The sequence below is a fragment of the Drosophila sulfurigaster genome, chromosome 3 (genome assembly GCF_023558435.1).
Source record: "Drosophila sulfurigaster albostrigata strain 15112-1811.04 chromosome 3, ASM2355843v2, whole genome shotgun sequence".
NCBI lineage: Eukaryota > Metazoa > Arthropoda > Insecta > Diptera > Drosophilidae > Drosophila > Drosophila sulfurigaster.
This window is the reverse complement of record NC_084883.1, coordinates 51,558,212-51,579,080: the sequence shown is the minus strand read 5'-3', so window position 1 is coordinate 51,579,080 and position 20,869 is coordinate 51,558,212. Positions and strand designations below refer to the sequence as shown.

The window sequence follows — 20,869 nt, the reverse complement described above, 5'->3', positions numbered from 1 at the left end:
TATTTTCATTTAGTCTGCGAGACTTGTCCAGGAGTATTAAAGTCAGTGGCAGTGATTAAATATGTGTGTATGTGTGTGTGTGTGTGTACTTCAGTCGCGTTAAAATCTGATTAGACCAAGCGGAGGGAAAGGGCGTTAGACGTTAGTATGAATTTCCTGGCTCAGAGGATTGCGACTCACAGACAAAGTCAAATAAACAAAAAGGCATTGTCAAAGAGAGCAGCAGCAGCAGTTGTTGCTTGGGGATGAGCATGAGGTTGCATAGCATTGAAGTCCTGGAGCAGAATTCAACTAACATTTAAGCGCCACAAAGTGAAATCTTTGTCAACAAGGATAATGCCAAGGAAATACAAATATAAACAGCACGCAAACTAAACCAACTTGCCGCTGTCGAGTAGTTGCATGCGTGTGTGTATGAATGTGTGTATGGCAAGCTTGACAAGGACAACGGCAACGGCAACATCAGCAGTAGCAAGGACACACATGTGCCTTTGACTGAAAGTTGGTGCTGCTGAACTATGTAAAAAGTGAAATCTGTCGCCCGTTGTGCTGTTTGTGCTCCTATTTGACTACACACAACAAACAAATACACACACACACGCACACTGACAAAACTATGTTAGAGTCCTCAGTGTAAACATTAAATGTCAGCAAATATTTAACAGCTAGCAGCAATGACAATACTACTACAACGACAACTTTTGCTTGAAAGGACCTTACCGAAATCGATTCACGGCCAGCGCCAACACTCATCTGTGGATCCAAACGTTTCCAGCTATCATAGAACTCGCGCACCAGTCGCCTATTCGTATCCACAATGCGAAATCCCGTAATGTTAATGGCACCAAATTCGATTATCTCGCTTTCCCAGCGATCGTCCATGACCTGTGTAGACAAAAAGAGAGTGAAATGGGGAGACAATGTGGTTAAAGGTTTCCTCTTCCTGTTCCCGTTCCCGTTCCTGAATGTAACACCTACCAGACCACTCAGCAGATAGTGATAGGTGCGTCGGCCCAAACGTAAATCCCGCACATGTTGTATCAGTATTTGCTTGGCCATTTCCGTGGGACAGTCGAGGACGATGTGCTTCTTGGTGAATCGTCCAATTTGCTCCAACGTGTGCAGGAACTCGATGGCCATGCTGACATTCGAGATGCGCTTAACCAGCTCCACTTGAAACGACTCGTTGCCCGGCTTCAGTCCCTGGTAGATTTGCTGCAAACGCAGCAATCCTGCAACAAACACACACACACACAATAAGTAGAAAGGGAGAGAAGCGTGTTAATTAACTAGGACACACACACACATTGCTGAGAGGCAAACACACACAAATTATAACTATCTGGGCTTTTGCCCTTTAACCCTGTTGTTTAGCATAAACTCATAACGCAACAGCAGCTGAGAAGCAAGTGTGAAAAAGGGATGAACACAAAAAGAGGAAATTATGCAATCAGATAGCAGATAAGGAAATTCAAGTATGTGCTTAATATTCAGCTGATGCGCCGAAAACGAAGAGCCAAAGTAATAAATATGAATAAAAATATATACACCAGAAAAGAAATGAAATAATAAACAAGAGAATTCGTTTCGTTATTTAAAGGGAAAATAAATACAATCTTAAGGAGAAAAATTGTGTACGTAAACAATAAATATTAAATGAGAGAATATATTTTATATATATTTGTATACATAAATATACGATATATCTCTCTGTTATAATCTGACGTTAGCTACACTATCTCTAAACGTTTGCTGGCCATTTGCTCTATTTTCCTTTTGTGACAGTCGAGACAGATACGAACACACAATCGGAGGGAACAACAAAACTCTTACGGCTTACGAAAGCTAAACCAACAGAATCAGCTTCAATTAGAAATTTCCCGAAAACGGATGCAAAACGAGATACTCGGATACATAGATATTTGCATGTGGTTGTCTGTGTGCGTATGTGTGTGTGTGTGTCGTATCTCACAGATACAGATACTGCAACTGCACCTAATGCCACACGACACTGGCATAGCATTGCTGCCACCCATTGAGTGTGGCATTGCCCTGAAGTTATCATCGTCCTTGTGAGCTGGTCTGATATGAAACAGAGATTTCATTGCAAGCGCAATTTGCATTTGGGCTTATTGAGTTATGGCTGCAACTAACTGCCGCTCCACAGCACAGCACAGCACAGCATAGCACTCATTCGCACTTAAACAGATACGCAGCAGGCCTTGAGGCCGGACAGAATTTGTGGGTCAAAACACGACGATTGAATGCGCTGGGGAGGAATGGTCATCATCGAATGGCATCGGATAGTGATGCTACATTGATGGACGGATGATTTGTATGACACAAGGAAAAAACATAGGAGAAAACAAAAAGGGAAGAAGAGGAGAAAAAAGGAAATCCTCATCTCTTTCCATTTGTTTTGTTGCATGCAACAACTCGAGTTCGCCTTCAATTTATGCTTGCGGATAAAATGGGATTTGCTTTGGCTTTCCCCCAATGGGAAAGCTGCGACTGTCAGGAGTTCTGATTTAGACATTGTTATAGCCATTGCCTAGCCACCTCGCTCTCCCTCTCCTTCTCACCCTTCCCTGCTCCATCATTGAGTCCACTTCCACTCAGGGCTAAAGCGCACTCTATACATATCCAATTTGTTGTTGTTTTGATTTGCACTACACTCTCCCGTACTCGCTCTGTCTTTTCATGGCAATGTCGGGTTTAAGTATTTTTTATACCCTGCAGCCATTAAAAGAGTGTTTAGAAATGGTGTTCATATTTATTGGTTGCTCAAATAATAACATAATGAAGTGTAAATTTGACAAAGATATCAGTTTCATTATAATAAGGAACTAACCAAATTATGCGTATACGTAATATTTTAAGATTGTATAGAAACGAAGCATTTTTAATGAATCGCTGATTGTATTTACATTTCATGTAAGCAGTTATGTATTATTTAACTGTTAATTGTTTGTAGGGTATCCGTCAGTCATACATTTGAGCTCAATAACACTCTTACTTCTTGTTGTTATTTTTTTGCTGCCTTCGTGCGCCGCAACCATTTTTTGCGCTGTACTAGTGCAATAAATTTTGTGCTTTGCCTTTTATACAATTTCATTTGCTGGTGCTCATCCCTATAACCTTTGCCCCCATCCCGCTAACCTCTGCCACAGCCTCCGCCCCTTCGCTCTATCGCTCAATCGCTGCCGTTCCGATGCTCTCTCTATATATATCTCTATAGTCCTCACGCTTGGCTTGCCTTTGGATTTGAGTTTTGTGTTTTTCGATTTGAGATTTGCCGTTTGGATTTGCTGCATGTGCGTATGTGTGCGAGTGTGTGTGTGTATGTGTGTGTGTGTGAATATCGAAAGTGTAATTGAGTAGCGTACTGTGTTGCGGCTTGGGCTTTTGTTTTATTTCATTTTTGATATGAAAACATTTGCGACTTTCGCCCTCTTTTTGCCCCGCCTCCTACACATAATGTGTCCCCGCAAGTTGATGGCTCGAAATTGGCTTCTGTCTTTTTGATTTCTCCACTCCTGCACTCGTTTTGTTTTTCTGCCTTTTCTTTCCTTTTCATTTTCATTCTTCTTTTCAGCATTGTGTGTTGTGTGTGTGTGTGGTGCGTATGTGCGTATTTCCGTTTTGTATTTATTGTATTATTTTCGGTCTGTGGACTGTGTCGCATTTTGTGTTTCCTTTTTTGTTTATGTTACGAATTTAATTTACAATTATATTTATTTTTTATGGTCGTCTGGATAAATTCAATTATTTTTCAAGCACAATTCGCAATAGCAAATTCATTGAAATGGAATTTTTAAAAACCAGGCCCACAACATAAACAATTTGCAGCACACAACGTGAATCTGTATTTTGTATTCTGTATTCTGTGTGTTTGTGTATTTTATATTTTGTATTCTCTGTGATCTGTGTGTGAATATATGCTATAGACTGACTGACTTTCTATGCAAATTTTGCGAAACAGCTGGCAGCTTGTTGTTGATGCGATGCTTTTGACTAAACTACTTTATTTTCACTCACATGCGAAAAGTAAACAAGGCAATTTGTTATGTTAAACAAAAGTTAGTTTTGCGGAAATGAAGTTTTCCTGCCATCGGTAGTGACACTCTACACACACACGCACGCACGCAGACATGCACAAACACGCACAAACACACACACACGCTAACAAACGAAGCAATAGCTAAAGATAGAGATACAGATACAGCTACTTATACGTAATATAAAGCACGTAAGACATCAGTCGAGTCTAACAAGACATTTGCTTACATATTTTATGGCTAAACAAATGAGAAAGGTAATGTAATTATTACCAACACAATCTCCTTGCCGAGATTACGTTGCCAGGATATGCCTCATACCTCCAAAGCACACACAAAACAAATATACCCAAATATATATATATCAGCTTAATTAGACGAATGTATAGTCATTATCATCATCAACTGTGTTCTCTGGTCGGGGCTGCTAATTGAACAGATTTTGATTCAGATTTCCACTACTTATTAGAATTTATTTGGAGTATTTTTGTCTAGCGCCAAACTTTCTAGGCTTTAAAGTTGAGAATTAGCTACGCACCAATTAAGATGGTTATTCGGTTATTATGGGCTTTCAGTTTTGTTGTGTTATCAGAAACTTTGCTGTTCGCTGCTTGCTGTTTGCTAGCTGCTTGCTGGTGTAATTACTTATACAACGACGCCTCTTTTATGCGCTGACAAGCTCAAAGGATTTGTGTTGCGCATATGTTCTCAATGGCTTTGCCAACAGGCGTCTTTCAAAAGTATCCAATAACACAAGCCAGCGCCAAAGCAAAAGCAACAGCAAAAGCGAAAGCGAAAGCGCAGTAAAAGCTCATAATGGTTAAATTAATGGTAGACAACGAGGCACAACACACACTTTCCATGCCTTGGCTCTTGACACACATTTTGTGTACCATAAATATGACGCAGTTTATTTAAATTTCAAATGTTATTTTATTCGATTTGTGCTTAGTTCAAAATGCGGCTGCAACAATGCAGCAATGACGGGAACAATCAACATTCAGCATTTACTTATTATTCATGATGGCAACAACAAAATCTGATTTCTTCGAAATTTGTATGTACACATGGCGAGTTTGTCTAAAAAGTAGACTTTAAAATGCCCTCGAAGAGGGCTACTGTCTCCTTGTTATACCAGCTACTGAAATGTTAAAAGTATATTAAACATTTCTATATCTATAAATTTACAAATTATGTATAAAAGTATATAAATGCCTGATCCATCTGTAGGTAATAGTATATCTACATATCAAATTTAGATTACGAAATTATATTTTAGTACTCTTATTTGGTATATTTTAAGTAAATATAGTTATGTTCGTCTGTCTATATACGTAATAGTTTATTAACTATTATTGTAACTTTTGGTATATTTGGTGTTGTGTTGGAATATTTAATAGTATATACCTAATGCAGTATATTTTTTAAGACAACATAGTCATTTGTGATTTTATAATGTTGTATGTGATATATGTATTATAGTATACTGATATACCAAATACATGCTTTGGTATATTTCAGTATTTTGTTGGTATAATTATTCGGTATATTTTGTAATAATATATGTATTAACATACCGAATGTAGGTTTTGCTATATTTTTGTTTTTCTTTTTAGTATATTAATTTGGTTTATCAGGAGAATAATACGGCCCCATTTTGCCTTGTTTTGCAAATGGGTATCGGTAATCTCATAGTCAAGAATTTCTCGATAATGTTCGTCCGATATAGCCAAGACTGCCTGACTATTTGTATGTGTAATAGTATATTGATATATTGATATACTAAATGTAAACTATATTTTAGTATTCTTTCGGTTAATTTTCTATATTTTAAGAATAACACCGCACTGTTTCAAAAGTACATATCGGATATCTCACTGTTGAGCACACTCGACTTTCTTATTTGTTTTATCTTCATTTTGCTAGGCATTTCCTTCTTTATATTTTTATGACAACAGGGTATGAGGATAGACATTTTTGATTGTGCGCCTACAACTTGAATTCTTTGGAAAGACAATCAATAACAATCAATCTATAAATAAAAGAATTTGCATAAAAATTCATCTCTCCTCACTCTGTGTATGTGTGTGTGTGTGTAGGTGTCCTGTCCTGTCCTGTACAGAGTATTTCACATTGATTAGCTGCAGAGCTATTCGAATTTAGTACCTGTTGTTAGGGGGGCGTTTAATAAAAAATTTATCAAGTCCCAGGCCAACACAAATTTTGATCATTTCGCATGTCAGACAATGATGATGACGATGGGGGTTGAGACCGAGATGAAACTCAACAACAGACACAAATACAGAACACTCTACTCTGAACGTACTGAGTGCTATATGTATGCATTGGCCGATGGAAACAGGCAATTTTGCAGATGTCCTTACCAGGACGACGACAAATGCAAATGGTTGTGCTCACAGCTCTCAGTTCTCAGCTCTCAGCTCAGTTGTTTGCGCCTTGTGTCCTGCGTAGTAAATTTCATGTCACAGCAAGTCGAATGTGCTTTTAAAAGCAAGCCAAGGGGACAGCAGCAACAATGCCACAACGCCTACGTTTCCTTCTCGTTTCATGCTCTTCTCTTTCATTCACTTTTTTTTCCTTTTTTGTTCAGCTGCCACACGGCAAACAAGTGTGCGTTATGTGTGTGTGTGTGTGTGTGTGTGTGTGCTTCACAATGTGCTAAAAACTAAGTGAGACATTTACTTTCATTGCAGACTGCTGATTGTCTGTTCTTAATATGAAATCAGAATCCACAAGTATTACATGCAAATGTCCCTACTTTACCAAGCATATTCTCCTGCGTGATTTCTGCTCATTTTGCCGCTGCTACTGCTGCTGCGGCTGTTTCATCAACTGCTGTTCAAATATTAAACGGCTGCATTGTTATATAAAACGTTTCATTTGGCCGAGAAATGAGGTCAATGCTGCGAGGCAATAATAACTGTTTTCGCTGGTCAAGCTTAATCGAACAAAAGTCATAAAACAATTGCCGTATATAATGATAAACTTTAATAGAGAAAACTCTGACCACAATTCAGCTGGGAATCGAGAGAGCTGTCTCCTAAGAGACTTCCTCTCACACAGACAATTCTCTGCAGTGCAGTTTCAACACCTGATATAGAAAGAAAACTTCAAACGAGTTCATTATTATATATTAATTGAAAATATATTTAAGAAAATCGACATCACATATGCGAAACTATTGAGTGCGTGATATATCAAGTATACGCAAGGTGCTGCAAATGTGTTTTAGTGCGCAAAAATAAATGTATATATATTTTTCTGCAGGCAGGCAGTCAGGCACAGACACATTTTATGGCGGTTCATCGGCTTCCAATACAAAAGCCATAATCTTCTAGCTAAAATTAAAATGGGTGTACGCCAATTTCCCGTCCGAGTCGTAAATACAAGCGACAATAAACTTATAAGCCGGCAGGCATATCCGCATGAATTAGGGCCAAAAAAAAAGAGGAGAGAAGAAGCAGAAATCTGCGAGAGAAAGAAAATACACAAAATATTGGTAGGAGTGAGAGCTACTATAGAGTGGCTATTAGTGTTCGTTGTTGTTGTTGCTGTTGCTGTTGCCATTGTGATTGCTTTAGCGCTTCTTGTTCAACATGGTACTCCAATACCGATGCCAATGGCCATAAATAGTTTTTTTCGCCTTGCTGTTGTGTTCGACTTTTTTGTTTCTTTCGAAGGGGGCGTGCTATAGGAGGCGGAGTAGAAGTATGTTGTTTCTTCTATTTCGCTCAGTAATAAACTCGTTTGCGTGGCCCAAATAAACACAAGAAGCCATTTCGTATAAACAGTTGCCAGCCACATGCGCTGCTAGCCAAAATAAAAGCCGTTAACTTGCGTTGGCGTTACGTGCCAAGCAGCCGATGAGGATTCCAATACCCTCCTCTCAATCCCTCTCTCTCTCTCACTCTCTTGCGCTCCCTCGGCACGCCGGCTGTGTAAACATGCCCATAAAATGCCCGGCTACAATAATTGTAGAAAAATGAAAGACGGCCGCGTCGATGGGCCCAAAACACAAAATTCTATTTTGACTTTTTCCTTTCTTTTGCCTTCGACGCTTTCGCCTTTATTTTTATTTTGTTTCATCTGAATAGCAACAAAGATATTGTGTACGTGCGAACGGGAATTACGACGAATTTCGCTGCGTTTAAAGCGGCCTCAACCGAAATAAAAGTATAAAAAAAAGTCGAACAAAAGTTATGACGTGATGTTTATAGAAGAGTTGTTTAAGCAAAAGTAATTTGAGTTTAAATTTGAATTTAAATTCAAATTTAATACATTAAATAAATCGGGTATGCTAAAGCGTTAGCTGAGCCTTCTACTTCTACTTCTACTTCTACTTCTACTTCAATTTCAGCTTAAGGTTGAGATTGAGCACTTAAGTCTGGATTACCCCAATTGCCGTGCAGGGGAAACTCTAAAACTGCAATCAGTTTATCACCGAAAGGAGCTTTTGCCAAGCATGCTTAAGGTATAATACGGCTTCAATTATGTACTCGAGTTAATAACTAATTTAAAGCACAATTCCAAACATTTGATCTGTAAATAATGTCATCGCAAATTGAGAATTAATGCGATATATTTGCTTATTAGTTCTCTCCAGCCGTTGATTGAGTAGCATATTGTGATGAAGTCTTAACGGCAAACAAAGCGCCTTAAAGCAGGCAACACATTTGCTTTAAGCCGGCAAATCCGCAACACACACACACACACGCAAACCGGACTCGACTTCAACTCATAAACGACAAGTTAACACGAGTACGAAGAGAAAAGAAGGGGGAGTGGCTGTCGGTTAACGGTAAATTGATTGAGTGCTGTTCGCGACCATAAAAAGATTTTCACGTGGCATTCATTAATAATAATAATGCAGACGCCGGCTAGTTGTCCGCCCATTTGCCGCACCGTCTATCTATCTCTCTATCTCTCCCTCGCTGTCTGTCTGTCTGTCTGTCTTTCTCTTTGCTGCTCTCTCAGTTCATCTGTCTGTCTGTCTGTCTGTCATTGCCTTCAACGAACCATCCATCTATCTATACTCCGTACTTGTGTGTGCGATTGTTGTGGCAGCCACATAAGCCAATTGTCTGTCAGCGTATTGCTCTCTCGCTTTTCTCTTGCTCTCTCTCTCTCACTCTTGTTCTCCACAGACAGCTGTGTCATTACTTTTTATTTATAAATCGACTAAATGGAAAATGCTTGCGAAACTTATAACAAGGCAAATTTACACAGTCAGAGCAAAACAGAGTCATCTCTTAGTCGCAAAAGCGACAGCGAAAGACAACAGCAGAACATCGTGAGAGAGGAGATTGAAGGAAGGTAAGGGGACATAGGTGGGGCAGTCAATGAACGGTTATTGACTCACTTGGGGCCCGCGTCGTCGGAACTCGTCGCTCGTCGCTCAATCTTACACTATATTAAGTATGTATGCATGTATTTTTGTACTCACCATCGTGGGAATCGTAGAGATAAATTATTTTGCGCCAGCCATAAAATTGTATTGTATCAATGATGGCCTGATGGTAATCCGGGCGCATGCTGAGCGCAAAGTCGAGGAAACCAGACGATGGCGTAAGCACCTAAAACGCGAAAATTATGGAAAACAGTGTTTGCATATTAGTACGAAAGAGACAAAACGAATGAGATAGAGAGAGAGAGAAAGGATATGGCAAGTTAGTAAACATGAATCATTATTGAGTAGTCGCCTGTATTATTGTTGTTGGGCCATTGTTTTGGCTCGTTTTGGGCATTTGGCTGCTTGATTTATATGGCACCGCCCAAACGAGGCCAAAAGTGTGTTATAAATTTTTAAAGAGCACGCACAGGACATAGGACACACACACACAGCGAGAGAGCACAGGACATCATTGCACGGCCAGTCAGGCATTCAGACTCGTAGTCCTTGCTGGTATTTATAATCATTTCGACCTAGGTTGCCTCATAAATTTTATAAACTTTTTGGTAGCATTTTCAAGGTTACCAATTTATATGAAAGTCAACTTTGCGTATGATTAATATTTCATATTAAAATAGGCAACGGCTTTTGCTTTTGCTTTTGCTCGCTTCGCTCTCTACTTTCTCTCACGCTCTCGATTTCGCTTTTTGTGGGTGTTCATGTTTGTGCTCTGGAACCTAAGCTTTAATATTTATTAGGCTTTAACGCTTACCTTCTCCGGAAACCAGGGCGTCACAAAGGGCATCTGAAACGTATTCGAGTAGGAGTGTAGCGTATCGAAGGAGTCGGGCGAGACGGCGCCGAGCATTGAGTAAACCCCACGCGAGAATTGATTACAAACTGTTGAAATAAGTGAAAGAAGAAGGAGTTGAGTTGAGTTGAGCGTAAAATATGAAAGTTGTACATAAATAAGTCGATATTAATAATGTATAAGTCAAGGGAGTTTGCAACACAGCTTTTTATTTCTTTTGTGTGTACAAAAAGATTTGTAAAAAGATTTAAGGTAGATAAAACTAAATGAAACTATAATTATAAATGTCATCTATACAAATAAAGTTTATAGTCCTTAAACTTTTAAGCAACATAGTTAATGGCATTTAATGGTGTATTAAAAATCCATCCCAGTAATATTATACATAAAAATTGATCTGTTCGTTTAGCTTTAGTTGATCATTGCTTATTGAAGACACTAACCAGTTGAATTTTAGTATTAAATATCGATTCAAATTATCTATTTTAAATTATGAATTGGCCTATGAAGCTATTCGTTCTGACATTGAGTAATAAGACTGATTTTCTCTAAATTTCAATATACTATTTAAAATTATAAATAAAATTAGTCTAAAGAACTTTCAATCAATGTACGTTAGATTAAGCTCAGACACAAACCCTGGCGTTTATTTCAATCAGTACTTATCAAAGACAGGAACCAGTTGCATTTTATTATTAGCTGGCTTGTCTATAACTAAGTTATCAGCATGTATTTATTTTATAGCTTGTAATAAAAATGAGTTTCTTAAAATTCTAACTAATTATTAAGTCTTATACGCTAAAACTGATGTGATTAATTATCAAGAATATTCGTTAAATTAAGTGCAGCTAAGAATCCTCGCTTGTATTTGAATCATTGCTCATCATAGACACAAACCAGTTGAATTTTATGTAAATTTGTGTATATTTTAAACGTAAAAGAAATTAAAATATAGATAATCTTATATACTTCTTTAATACTCACTTAAGCGAGACAATTTGAAGGCGTCCGCAGTGTTGATGACATCCACGTAGGCCTGCAGCTCAAAGCGTCGCGAGGAGACGTTCAAATTATGATTGAGCATTGCATACTTGAACGCTGATTGCACCTCATCCGTGCCCTGTTCGAAGATGGCACCTGTCACACACACATACATACAGAAAATGTATTAAAATGTATGTTAAACAAAGGTTAAGACTCATGTTGCTACTGCTGATGCTGCTCTTACTGCTGTTGCTGTTGCTGATGATGTTCCTGTTGCTGCCGCTGGTGTTGTGTCGGCAGCCAGCGAAATTGTCAATTAAGTTCAAAGCAAAGGCACTTTAAACTTTGTAATTGCTTTTGCGCTCAAATTTTATTTGAGTTTTTCTTGCCGAAAAACTTGAAATGCTTCTTTTTCTTGTTGCTGTTATTGTTATTTCTGCTGCTGCTGCTTTTGGTGTCGTCGGCAATTTGAGCAAAGTCTTAAACGTCTTGCTCTCAGCAAGTTAATAAGCGTGCCGTTTCAGTTTTCAAAGCTTCAATGAAACTGGACTTTGACAGCGAATGGAACGCAGCGCAACGCAACGCGGCTCGTTTCGGCTCGGTTTATTCAATCCCAAAAGCAGGCAGCAACTTTATTGCACTCTAGCTGCAAGATTGTGCCAATTCAACAAGCATATATACAGCAGAAACAGAACGAGAAACGGTATCTCAAAGGAAACGGCAGCGGCAACGGAATTAGTGGCAACTCTTGCAACTGGGGCATGCACCTTAATAAAATTTCGTAGCGCAGCAGGCAGTAGAGAGTAGATTGAGTCAACTTCAGTGCCGGGGATTAGGTTTCCACTTACCTAACGGTATTTTCTCGGTTAATGATGGCTGAGCGCTGACGCGACTGATGTTGCCACTGCAACATAGCCATAAAACGAGGCAAGAGACGAACTTCCCGCTGAAATCCATGTTGCAGCTGCTGTCGTTATTGTTTTTGCTATTCTCTGATGTTTGTATTATATTTGTGTCTCAATTTATTTTATTTATATTTGATTTGTTCATTCATTTGTTGTTGTTGCATGGTGAGTGCATGAGTTTGTTGCATTTAGTTGGACATTTTGTATTGGTGGCAGTTTAAAATGTTATTTTTGTTGGCATTTGATAGTAGTAGACAACCTATTAATATTTTTGTTGACATTTCTATTTGTTGCTGTAAATTATTTGCATGTTATTAGGTGAATTATATGCTATCATTGTATTGATATTATTTTTTTTGTATTGTAGAGTTGATGCTTTCATTACATAACACACAAAATAAATAAACTTTGTGTATTACACAACACTTACGAAAGTATTAAAGGGGAAAATTGGTTTTTTATTGCATTGTACAACACTTAAACTAACTAATCATCATAAGACACTGGGAATAAAAAAACATCGATAAGTAACAAATTGATAAATGGGGAAATCGATCAAAGAAAGCGCCACATGTGTCTGATCCACGCTAGATGAAACATTTTGAACTTGGGCCTAATAAAAGTTGTTACAAAAATAAGAAATTTAATGAAAAGAAATTAATGAAATATTGTAAGCGAAGAGTTGCTTCTTTTATTATATTATACAACACATAAACTAAGTAAGCATTGCGTGCTACACAACTTTTAAAATAAGAATATTACATTGAAAATTACATTACCCAAGACTTAAATTAAGAAAGAATTCTATACTATACAGCACTGGGAATAACAAAGCATTGAAAAGCAAAAAATCGAGAAACAGGGAAATCGTTAAAAAAAATCGCCACCTATGTCTGATCAACGCTAAAAGTAACATTGTGAAATTGGGTCCAATAAAAGTTGTAAAAATATTTAATATAACGAAAGGAAATAAATGAAATATCAAAGTAGAGCATTTGCTATTCGGGTAAGCTTCAAATGTTGGCTGGCTTACTTGTTGAATTCATTAAAATTCTTTTAGGGGTTCTTTCGGTTACTTCGCCTCAGTTATTTGGCAGTCTTTTTAAGCCACCTAATTTATGTGCTTTCTATTTGAGCTGACGACAGGCAAAGCACACACCCACACACACTCGGGCACACTCACACAAAGAGTCTCTGTCTGGCGCACACCTTCGCATTGACGCTTCGACTTGCACGTGTCTCTTACACCCTGTGAAGTGTACAATGGGCCAAATTGAAAACAGTCTCATTCACTTTCCGCCGTTGTTCACATTTGTGTCTCTGTCTCTCGCTCTCAACCCTTTAAACAAGCTTGACACTTTGTAGCCACGCGGCTGTGCATTTGTGAGTGTGTGTAAATATATAAAGCGTATATATATGTGTATGTGTGTGTGTGTCTCTGTGTCTGTTCAGTGAACTGTATGTAAATATGTACACACATACAGTTGCCTATCTGGCTGGCTATCCACCTGTCACCCACTCTGTCTGTCTGTCCTGCTGTCCACTCGGTCCGTCAGGTGCGTGCAGCTGCACTCTTCCTCTTAATGCTGCATGACTGTTAGTGTGTCACTGTGTGAACAAGTTGTACCCTTATTGTTGCTGCTGAGTCTGCTACCTGCTACAGCTCAGCAACGGCAGCTCCTGGCTGTCGTTATCCTTTCGGTTCGCTGAACGTTTTTGTGCTGATTTTGCGCTTATTTTAAATGTGCTTTTGTTTCTGCCTCCTTTTTTATATACTCTAAATACCCTCGACACTTTTAATACACTGCTAAAGGGTAGCTTAAGGTGGGAAAGCCAATTTGTTCTCCACTTAATGGGTATCTGCTAGTCTATCCCTCTGTCTGTTAATTATTTTCACTTTTATTTTGGGTGCTCTTCCGGCCTGTTCAATTCGGCCACGAATATTGGTATTTTATTATTTCTTTGACAAAATGTTTTTCCTGTTTTTTTTTTGCACATCGGTTTGGGATTTAAACTTTGTTAAATTATTTTAAAGCCGCTTATTTCTGGCCTCCGTTGTAAAAAATACTCATTTTACCGAACACTTTTTTGTGCAGCAATTAAAATGATTCAAAGTGCTTGAGTGTACAGACAACTCTATCAATACTTTCAATTCGTTTGCCAACTCTGAGTACAATCGTATATTAATGTAACAATTTTCAGTTGTTCTCGCTTTTATCTTGGTCAATTTAATGCTGCTTGAACTGTGTAGTGGAAACAAACTTGTAATTGATATTTATTCATTAGTTAAATATTAAAATTTTCTATGGCATAAATTTGCAGAGTACTTAACTCTCAGTTGACCATAAAAACAAAAGCCAAAGGCAAAAATAAAGATAGAGATGCACAAAAGGGATACAGATAAGAGCTGAGGACATCGTCGTCAGTTGTGGTCCTTAAATTGGCCCACTCATCAGAGCAGAGCAGAGCAGAGAGAAAGAGAGAAGCATTAGTTGGCGCATTTGGAAAATAGATTAACAGGCGCTTAATATTCATAAGTAAGTATAGGCACAACCATTTTAGGCACTTGGAACTTTATTCATTATAATGACGACGATGGCTGAAAGCAAAACTAACGCAAAATGAAAGCCCATGGGGACCATGGTCGATGGGAGTCTCGAGTGCCTAGGACTTGGACTAGGACTAGGCATAGGCCTAGGAGAGATGCCCACTTAATTAAATTTAAATTAGAAGGCTAAAGTTGCACGTCACGGTTGTTTTAGAGTGCTCCACCGGATAGACAGACAGACAGATGGAAGGAAGGAAGGAGGAGGGAGGAGGAGAATGACTGTGCTGCAGGGGTCTATTTATAAGGCAAACAAAAAAGGCGACTATAAGCATCACACACCCAGTTAGATAAATGAAACGAATGAATGGACATTTAGAGTAGAAGAATGCCGAGTCGAGCCTGGGCTGCTTGCTACCATTTTGGTAAAGCAGGCCTTGTGTTGGCTTTCTATGTCTGTTTTGGCTTATAGCGCCACTTTTGTTAATTAAATAATTATTTTGTAGCAACTTGCTAATTACTTTTTACGCTTTTTTTTCGCACACTTTATCTCTACTCTCGGAGTCGTCGGAGTTTTGCCTCTATTCATTCGCCACTTGCAGCATTTAACAGCTGCTTCAGTCTAGGACCCAACCCGACCCTGTTATTTACTAAAGTAGTGTAGCATCCTGTGATAGGAATCAGTTACTCTTAAATCTGTATTACCTTTTCGCCTTTTAGCTTAAGTCGGTAAGTCGGCACAAAGCACACAACACACAGCAAAAAAAAAAGAAAACAGGTACGATTACGAGTCTGAGAGTTTTCTGGGGGGGATGAACAACGAAAATGTTGCGTGATAAAAATGTAGCAGGCAAATTATTAGACCGCAAATGATGGCGATATGTAAGCCCAGCTCATTAGCATTTTAATGAGGCTATTAGTATGCCAAAAACAACTTTAGCTTTTCAATAATTCAGCACGGCAACAACAAAAACAAGAACAAGAAGAACAGAAACAATGGACAAAAGTGAAACCCAATTTCCGCTACCGTTTTAAATTTTGCATACAAATCTTTTCACTATTTTGTTTCTCTATCGCCAGAAAGAAATCACAATAAATGAACAAGGAGAAAGAGAGAGAGAGAGAGTGCTAAAGGATGCTTTCTCTGCTTCCCTTCAAATTCGACAACTTACAAAAGACAAAAGAAGCGTGAGAGTCCGTTTTTTCCATTCACCATTTATTTTTATTACGCGTATTCTCAAAAATTTGTATTTCTTTTTCGCTTTTGTTTTGGTTTTTTTTTGTTTTTGCGTTGATCACAAAACAACGTCGCACATAATGTGAATTTGTTTTCTGGGAAGCCGCGACGTCGCGTAGTGTGCGGTTAATCTATGGACATTTAGCCGGCATTTTTTCTTGGCTCGCGAAATATTTTTGCAAATTGGCTCTTAAGCGACTTTTACATTTGCATAAGTTGGCGCAATTTAAAAAATGATTGCCGCTTCTTTATTATCACGTAATGCCGAAAGGCCAACACTTAAACACAGACCGCTTTTTATCACTCGCTTTAGGTTTTTTTCATCATTTTTTTTTTTTTTGGTATTTTTTTTGGCTGTTTCTATTTCTGTTGATGAACCACGAATTGATGTTTTACTTAGGGACTCGTCGGAGCTCGGACTCTTCGTCGACGCCCGCTCTTTACACAATTTCTTTTTGTCCGCACCAACAATCAACAATGGAATTCTATACGCCGTATTTCGTCCTGTCTGACGCGCGCACAACTGAGTACTGAATATGACAAAGCATCCCACGAATTGTCTTGGCCCTCAGCCAGCTGGGCGACAAAGCTACAAAAAAATCCAAGCCACATCTTTCGCTCTCTCTGAAATACGTTCTCTCTGTGTGCTCAGTGTACTAAAAAGGGCGGCACAGCATCTAGAGAGTCTGCAAAGCATCTCAAACGAGAGAGGGAGAGAGCGAACGAACGAGAGCGCGAGAGAGAGAGAAGGACACGAGTTGGTGTTACTGACCTAGTAACCGTTTTTCAAGTTTATTCGTTGCGGCTGCTACGGCAAAAGTAACAACAACAAATACACGAGGCAGAGCAACAACGACTTGACGTCGTCGTCGTTGGGCTTTTAATACTCTATATAACGTTTAGAGGCAGCTATTACTCTAGTGCGAGTAGAATAAGACATTAACAAACGAATTAATAAAACTACGGTTAGCACATTTGGCACAGTGTTTACTTCTTATAACAAACTGCTTCAAGGGAAACTTTATTGCTAACTCTCATTGGTTCCCATTAGTATTTTTATTTTCAACCATTTTATACTATGACTTTTTTTCTTTTACTTTCGATTTATTTATATGGTCAATCAAATGAAACCCGAAATTATTTCATTCCACATTAATTAATTAATTAAATTCGAATATACCAATAATACATATACTAAAATATATTTGCAGTTAATACATTTTGAATTTAATTAAATACTAATATACCAATGAAATACCAAAACAAATAACATATTAAATAAAATACTAAATTTCTTGCAGTATATTTTAATATTGATTTTATATTGCTATTGATACCTAACTCCTTGATTTTTTTTCCTTTTTCATAAGACAAACCCCAACATTATTCCTTACCTCATATTTTTGAGAATTATATACAAGCAAATTAAATAATCATATACCACTAATACACTAAAATATACTAATTTTTTCCCGCAGTCAACATATTAATATTGCGCAAATTAAATACTAATATACCAGTAATGTATCAAAATAAATAAAATGCTAATATACTAAATAAAATACTAAATTTCTTGCTGTCAATATTTTAATATTGATTTCATATCAATTTTTATGTATAAGTTCTTACTTCTTACTTTTCCAATTCTTCTTAATTCTTACTTTCCTTTTCCATTTCAATAAGTCAGAAACCCAAATTATTTCTCACCTAATCTACTTAGTAATAAATTTATGATTTCTTCACCTACTTCAGGACAACACAAATTTGTGCCAATTCAATTTGATGTGAATGTGAGGTTTGATGCGCCTGTCATTTGGCCATAGACAAAAAGAGAAGACTTGAATTTAGAATTGATGAAAATCAATTCAGTTGCAACTCAATCAGTAACAATGCGGAACACTCGCACTTGTCCCGTTTCCCATTTCCCATTTTTCCCCGGTTGCCATTTCCCGTTCTCCACGGTTGTTTTTTTGCCGCTTTTCGGTTGGTCAAACTTTTGTGTATGTAAAATCTGAATTTGAACAATCATTTCAGCATTTCGACGTGCAAAAGTAATGGCAAAACGAAAGCGGAAGCTGAAACAGAAACAGCAACTGAAAACAGCAAACAAAAAAAATAAAAATTAAAAAAGTGATCAGAAAAAAAAGTACAAATCCAGAGAAAAAAAAGAAGAAAAGCAAAACAAAAACAACATGCAGAAAATCTCAATCATATGAGCAACATGTGTGCACGCGTGAATACTTATTGGAAATTCAATTTTCAATAAATGCACACAAATTGATTTCAGCACAGAGCTGCCAAAGTACATACACACACACACACACACACACACAGGAGAGAGTGGGCGAAGGATATAAACACACTCACACACATATTTCAATCACACACGCATTTGGATACACCCCGTATTAAGTGTAAAACTTTTCAATTTACGTTTTGTTTCTTAGCATCAAATATCCGGAGCTGTCAAAAGTATTTGTCGAGAGATTTTCGAGTGTGCTCCTTTCGGATCCTTTCGGATCCTTTCGACTTCGTTGGCTTCACTTCGCTTCGCCTTCGTCTTGGTATCTTTTCATTTTTTTTCACACTTTTTTTTTGTGTTTTATTAGATTTCATTTGTTGTATTCCATTGGCAATTTGTATGCCTTCCAAAAAGGTGTTCACCTCTGACATATGCCACCGCGTTGCTTATCCGCGCCTGAAATTCCACATCATGCAGAGCAAACACTTGTTAATTACTTTTATTATATATCCACGGCTACAGTTGCACAGTCACGCAATTTGACCCGAGACCAGTCACCACGACGGCATTATTGCCTGTTGCTTTTTTCCCCGCTAATGGGGCGCGCCCTACAGAAGGGAGGAAGGGAAGGGAAGGGAAGGAGTGTCGATGCCGTTGCCGTTGCCAGTGGCATGCTTCATGTCCTTACCACATCTGATGTGGTTGGCAGTAAACAAGCGGCCTACTACACCCATGAAATACACGTATCCACGTACTCGAATAAGCAACCCGCTGCTGCTGCTGTCTCATGTCCCCCGCCCCCGCCTCTTCTCCACACCCCCGTTCATACAAGTAATTGCAATCAGCACCTTGGCAACGCGCAGCTGCGCCAAAAAGTGTGCTACACATGTGTACATGTATTTATTTAATGCCACGACAGCGCGCCACTTAACACTATAAAGCAAGTGATTTTCAGCTTCCCTTTTTTCTTTTTTTTTCATCGAATTTAATATTGCTCCATTTACGGCAATCAAATTGTGCGCTGAGGCCTGAAATGCGTGATCAACTCAATCAAATCAATATTCATATGTTATAAAGTCAACGAAATGAAGATGTAATAAATACGTTAATTCTCTAAGTTTTATTCTTCCTTTCAGATTACTTTCCTCAATTACACATTTCTTTCCTCGTATAATTATACTCCCCGCCTTTCTGGTGTTAAAGTCATTTACGAATATCCACACGCTTGGTAGGTGTCGCAATTTATATGCTAATTAACAATTCTTAATTGTAATTTCTTTGCCAGCTGCAGCTGAGAGAGAACTGAGAGAAAAGAAAGCGAGAGAGACACAGCGAGAGATAAACTGTAAGCTGAAAGACTTTTGCAGTTTGGTTAACGGTGCGTATGCGTAATAATTGGCATCAATCGTCAGCTTAGTCTTAACTCTCATTCAACAGAATAACAGACACAACAGACTCTGTCTGTTTGTCTGTCTGCAAGCTTATATACAAAAGCCCAAATGTAATTATAACTTTGGCAGGAGGCAGGTGGCTAAAGGTGCGTATGCGCAATAATTGACATCAATCTGACAAACGCTTTGCCAGAAGTTGTCAGCTTAAACAATTTATGCAATTTCTATCGAGAGACAAGAGTGTGCTCCATGTGTTTTGTTCTAGCTAACAGAGTGACATGATGTCGCCATACAGGGCGTATGCGTGATATATGCGGCATCAATGCCCATGAACGAAACTACGAATATATTATATGCGATGCGATGCGATGCAGTTTCAACAGGCTCGTGTGTCAGTTTAGCCAATTTTCAATCGGCGACCCGCTCGAAATTTGTATTCCATGTGGAAATTAACGTGAATTGCTGGCCAAACTTGATTGGCATTGTTTTCGACGCCTGCCACCGCCGCGTGCCACGTTCCGCATGCCGCATGCCGCATGCCGCATTGGACCAATATCAATTGAAATCAAATGTGCGACAAAATTGTATTGGCGGCTGTCACTTGAGGTGTGCTCATGTCACGGCACTATGCAAATTATTAAGCAACTAATTAAGCGCCAGGCGGAGTGCAAGGCACGCGAAAGAGGGAAAGGGAGAACATTCTGAGAGAGAGAGATAGCTGATCAGGGAACAATAAATTCATGGAGCCATGTACATAAGTGCGTGTGGGGAATAAAGCTTTTCCAATTAAATTTATAACTTATTTATGACAGAAAGTAATCTTCTTTAGGCATTAGGTGATGTAATAAAAATGATTGAAATATAATTGACAATTGACATAAAAGCTAAACAAACACGAACACACACACACACATGAACACATGCAGCCATTTTGCTTGTAAAATCCTGACTGCTGCTGTCTGCTGGCAGGCACTTACAATCAACGATTACCTTTACACCTGCCATTTTGAAAATAAGCCATAAGCGGAAATGACATCAAAAGGATATTGTTATATCGATGAGCCAAGGAGTCGTCTGCCTTCTTGCTGCTAGCTGCTGGTGACGAAGTCGTCGTCGTAAGCAGCCGAATAAATAGCACGAAAAATAAAGTATAGCAAAAGGTGCCATAAAATAAATAAAATAAGAAACCAAATAAACATTTTTGGCCAAAGTCAAAAGGAAAAGTAACAGCACACATCGACAAAACTTCCAACTCGTATGTGTATAAAATAGACTGCTTCCGTTTG

The 20,869-nt window shown here is 38.4% G+C and overlaps 1 protein-coding gene across 2 annotated transcripts in view; it reads right to left on the bottom strand.

Moving 5' to 3' along the window:
- Positions 1-16,462, bottom strand: part of LOC133842426 (glutamate receptor 1) — a 28,125-nt gene extending 11,663 nt beyond the window's left edge. For both annotated transcript variants that reach the window (XM_062275502.1, XM_062275503.1), the window contains exons 1-7: positions 15,886-16,462; positions 12,112-12,461; positions 11,264-11,416; positions 10,241-10,368; positions 9,523-9,652; positions 979-1,232; positions 721-885 (exon numbers count right to left, since the gene is read on the bottom strand). In XM_062275502.1, the coding sequence (XP_062131486.1) occupies positions 721-885; positions 979-1,232; positions 9,523-9,652; positions 10,241-10,368; positions 11,264-11,416; positions 12,112-12,220 (939 nt within the window). In that variant the 5' untranslated portion in view covers positions 12,221-12,461; positions 15,886-16,462. The remainder of the gene's footprint in view (positions 1-720; positions 886-978; positions 1,233-9,522; positions 9,653-10,240; positions 10,369-11,263; positions 11,417-12,111; positions 12,462-15,885) is intronic.
- Positions 16,463-20,869: the final 4,407 nt, after the last annotated feature.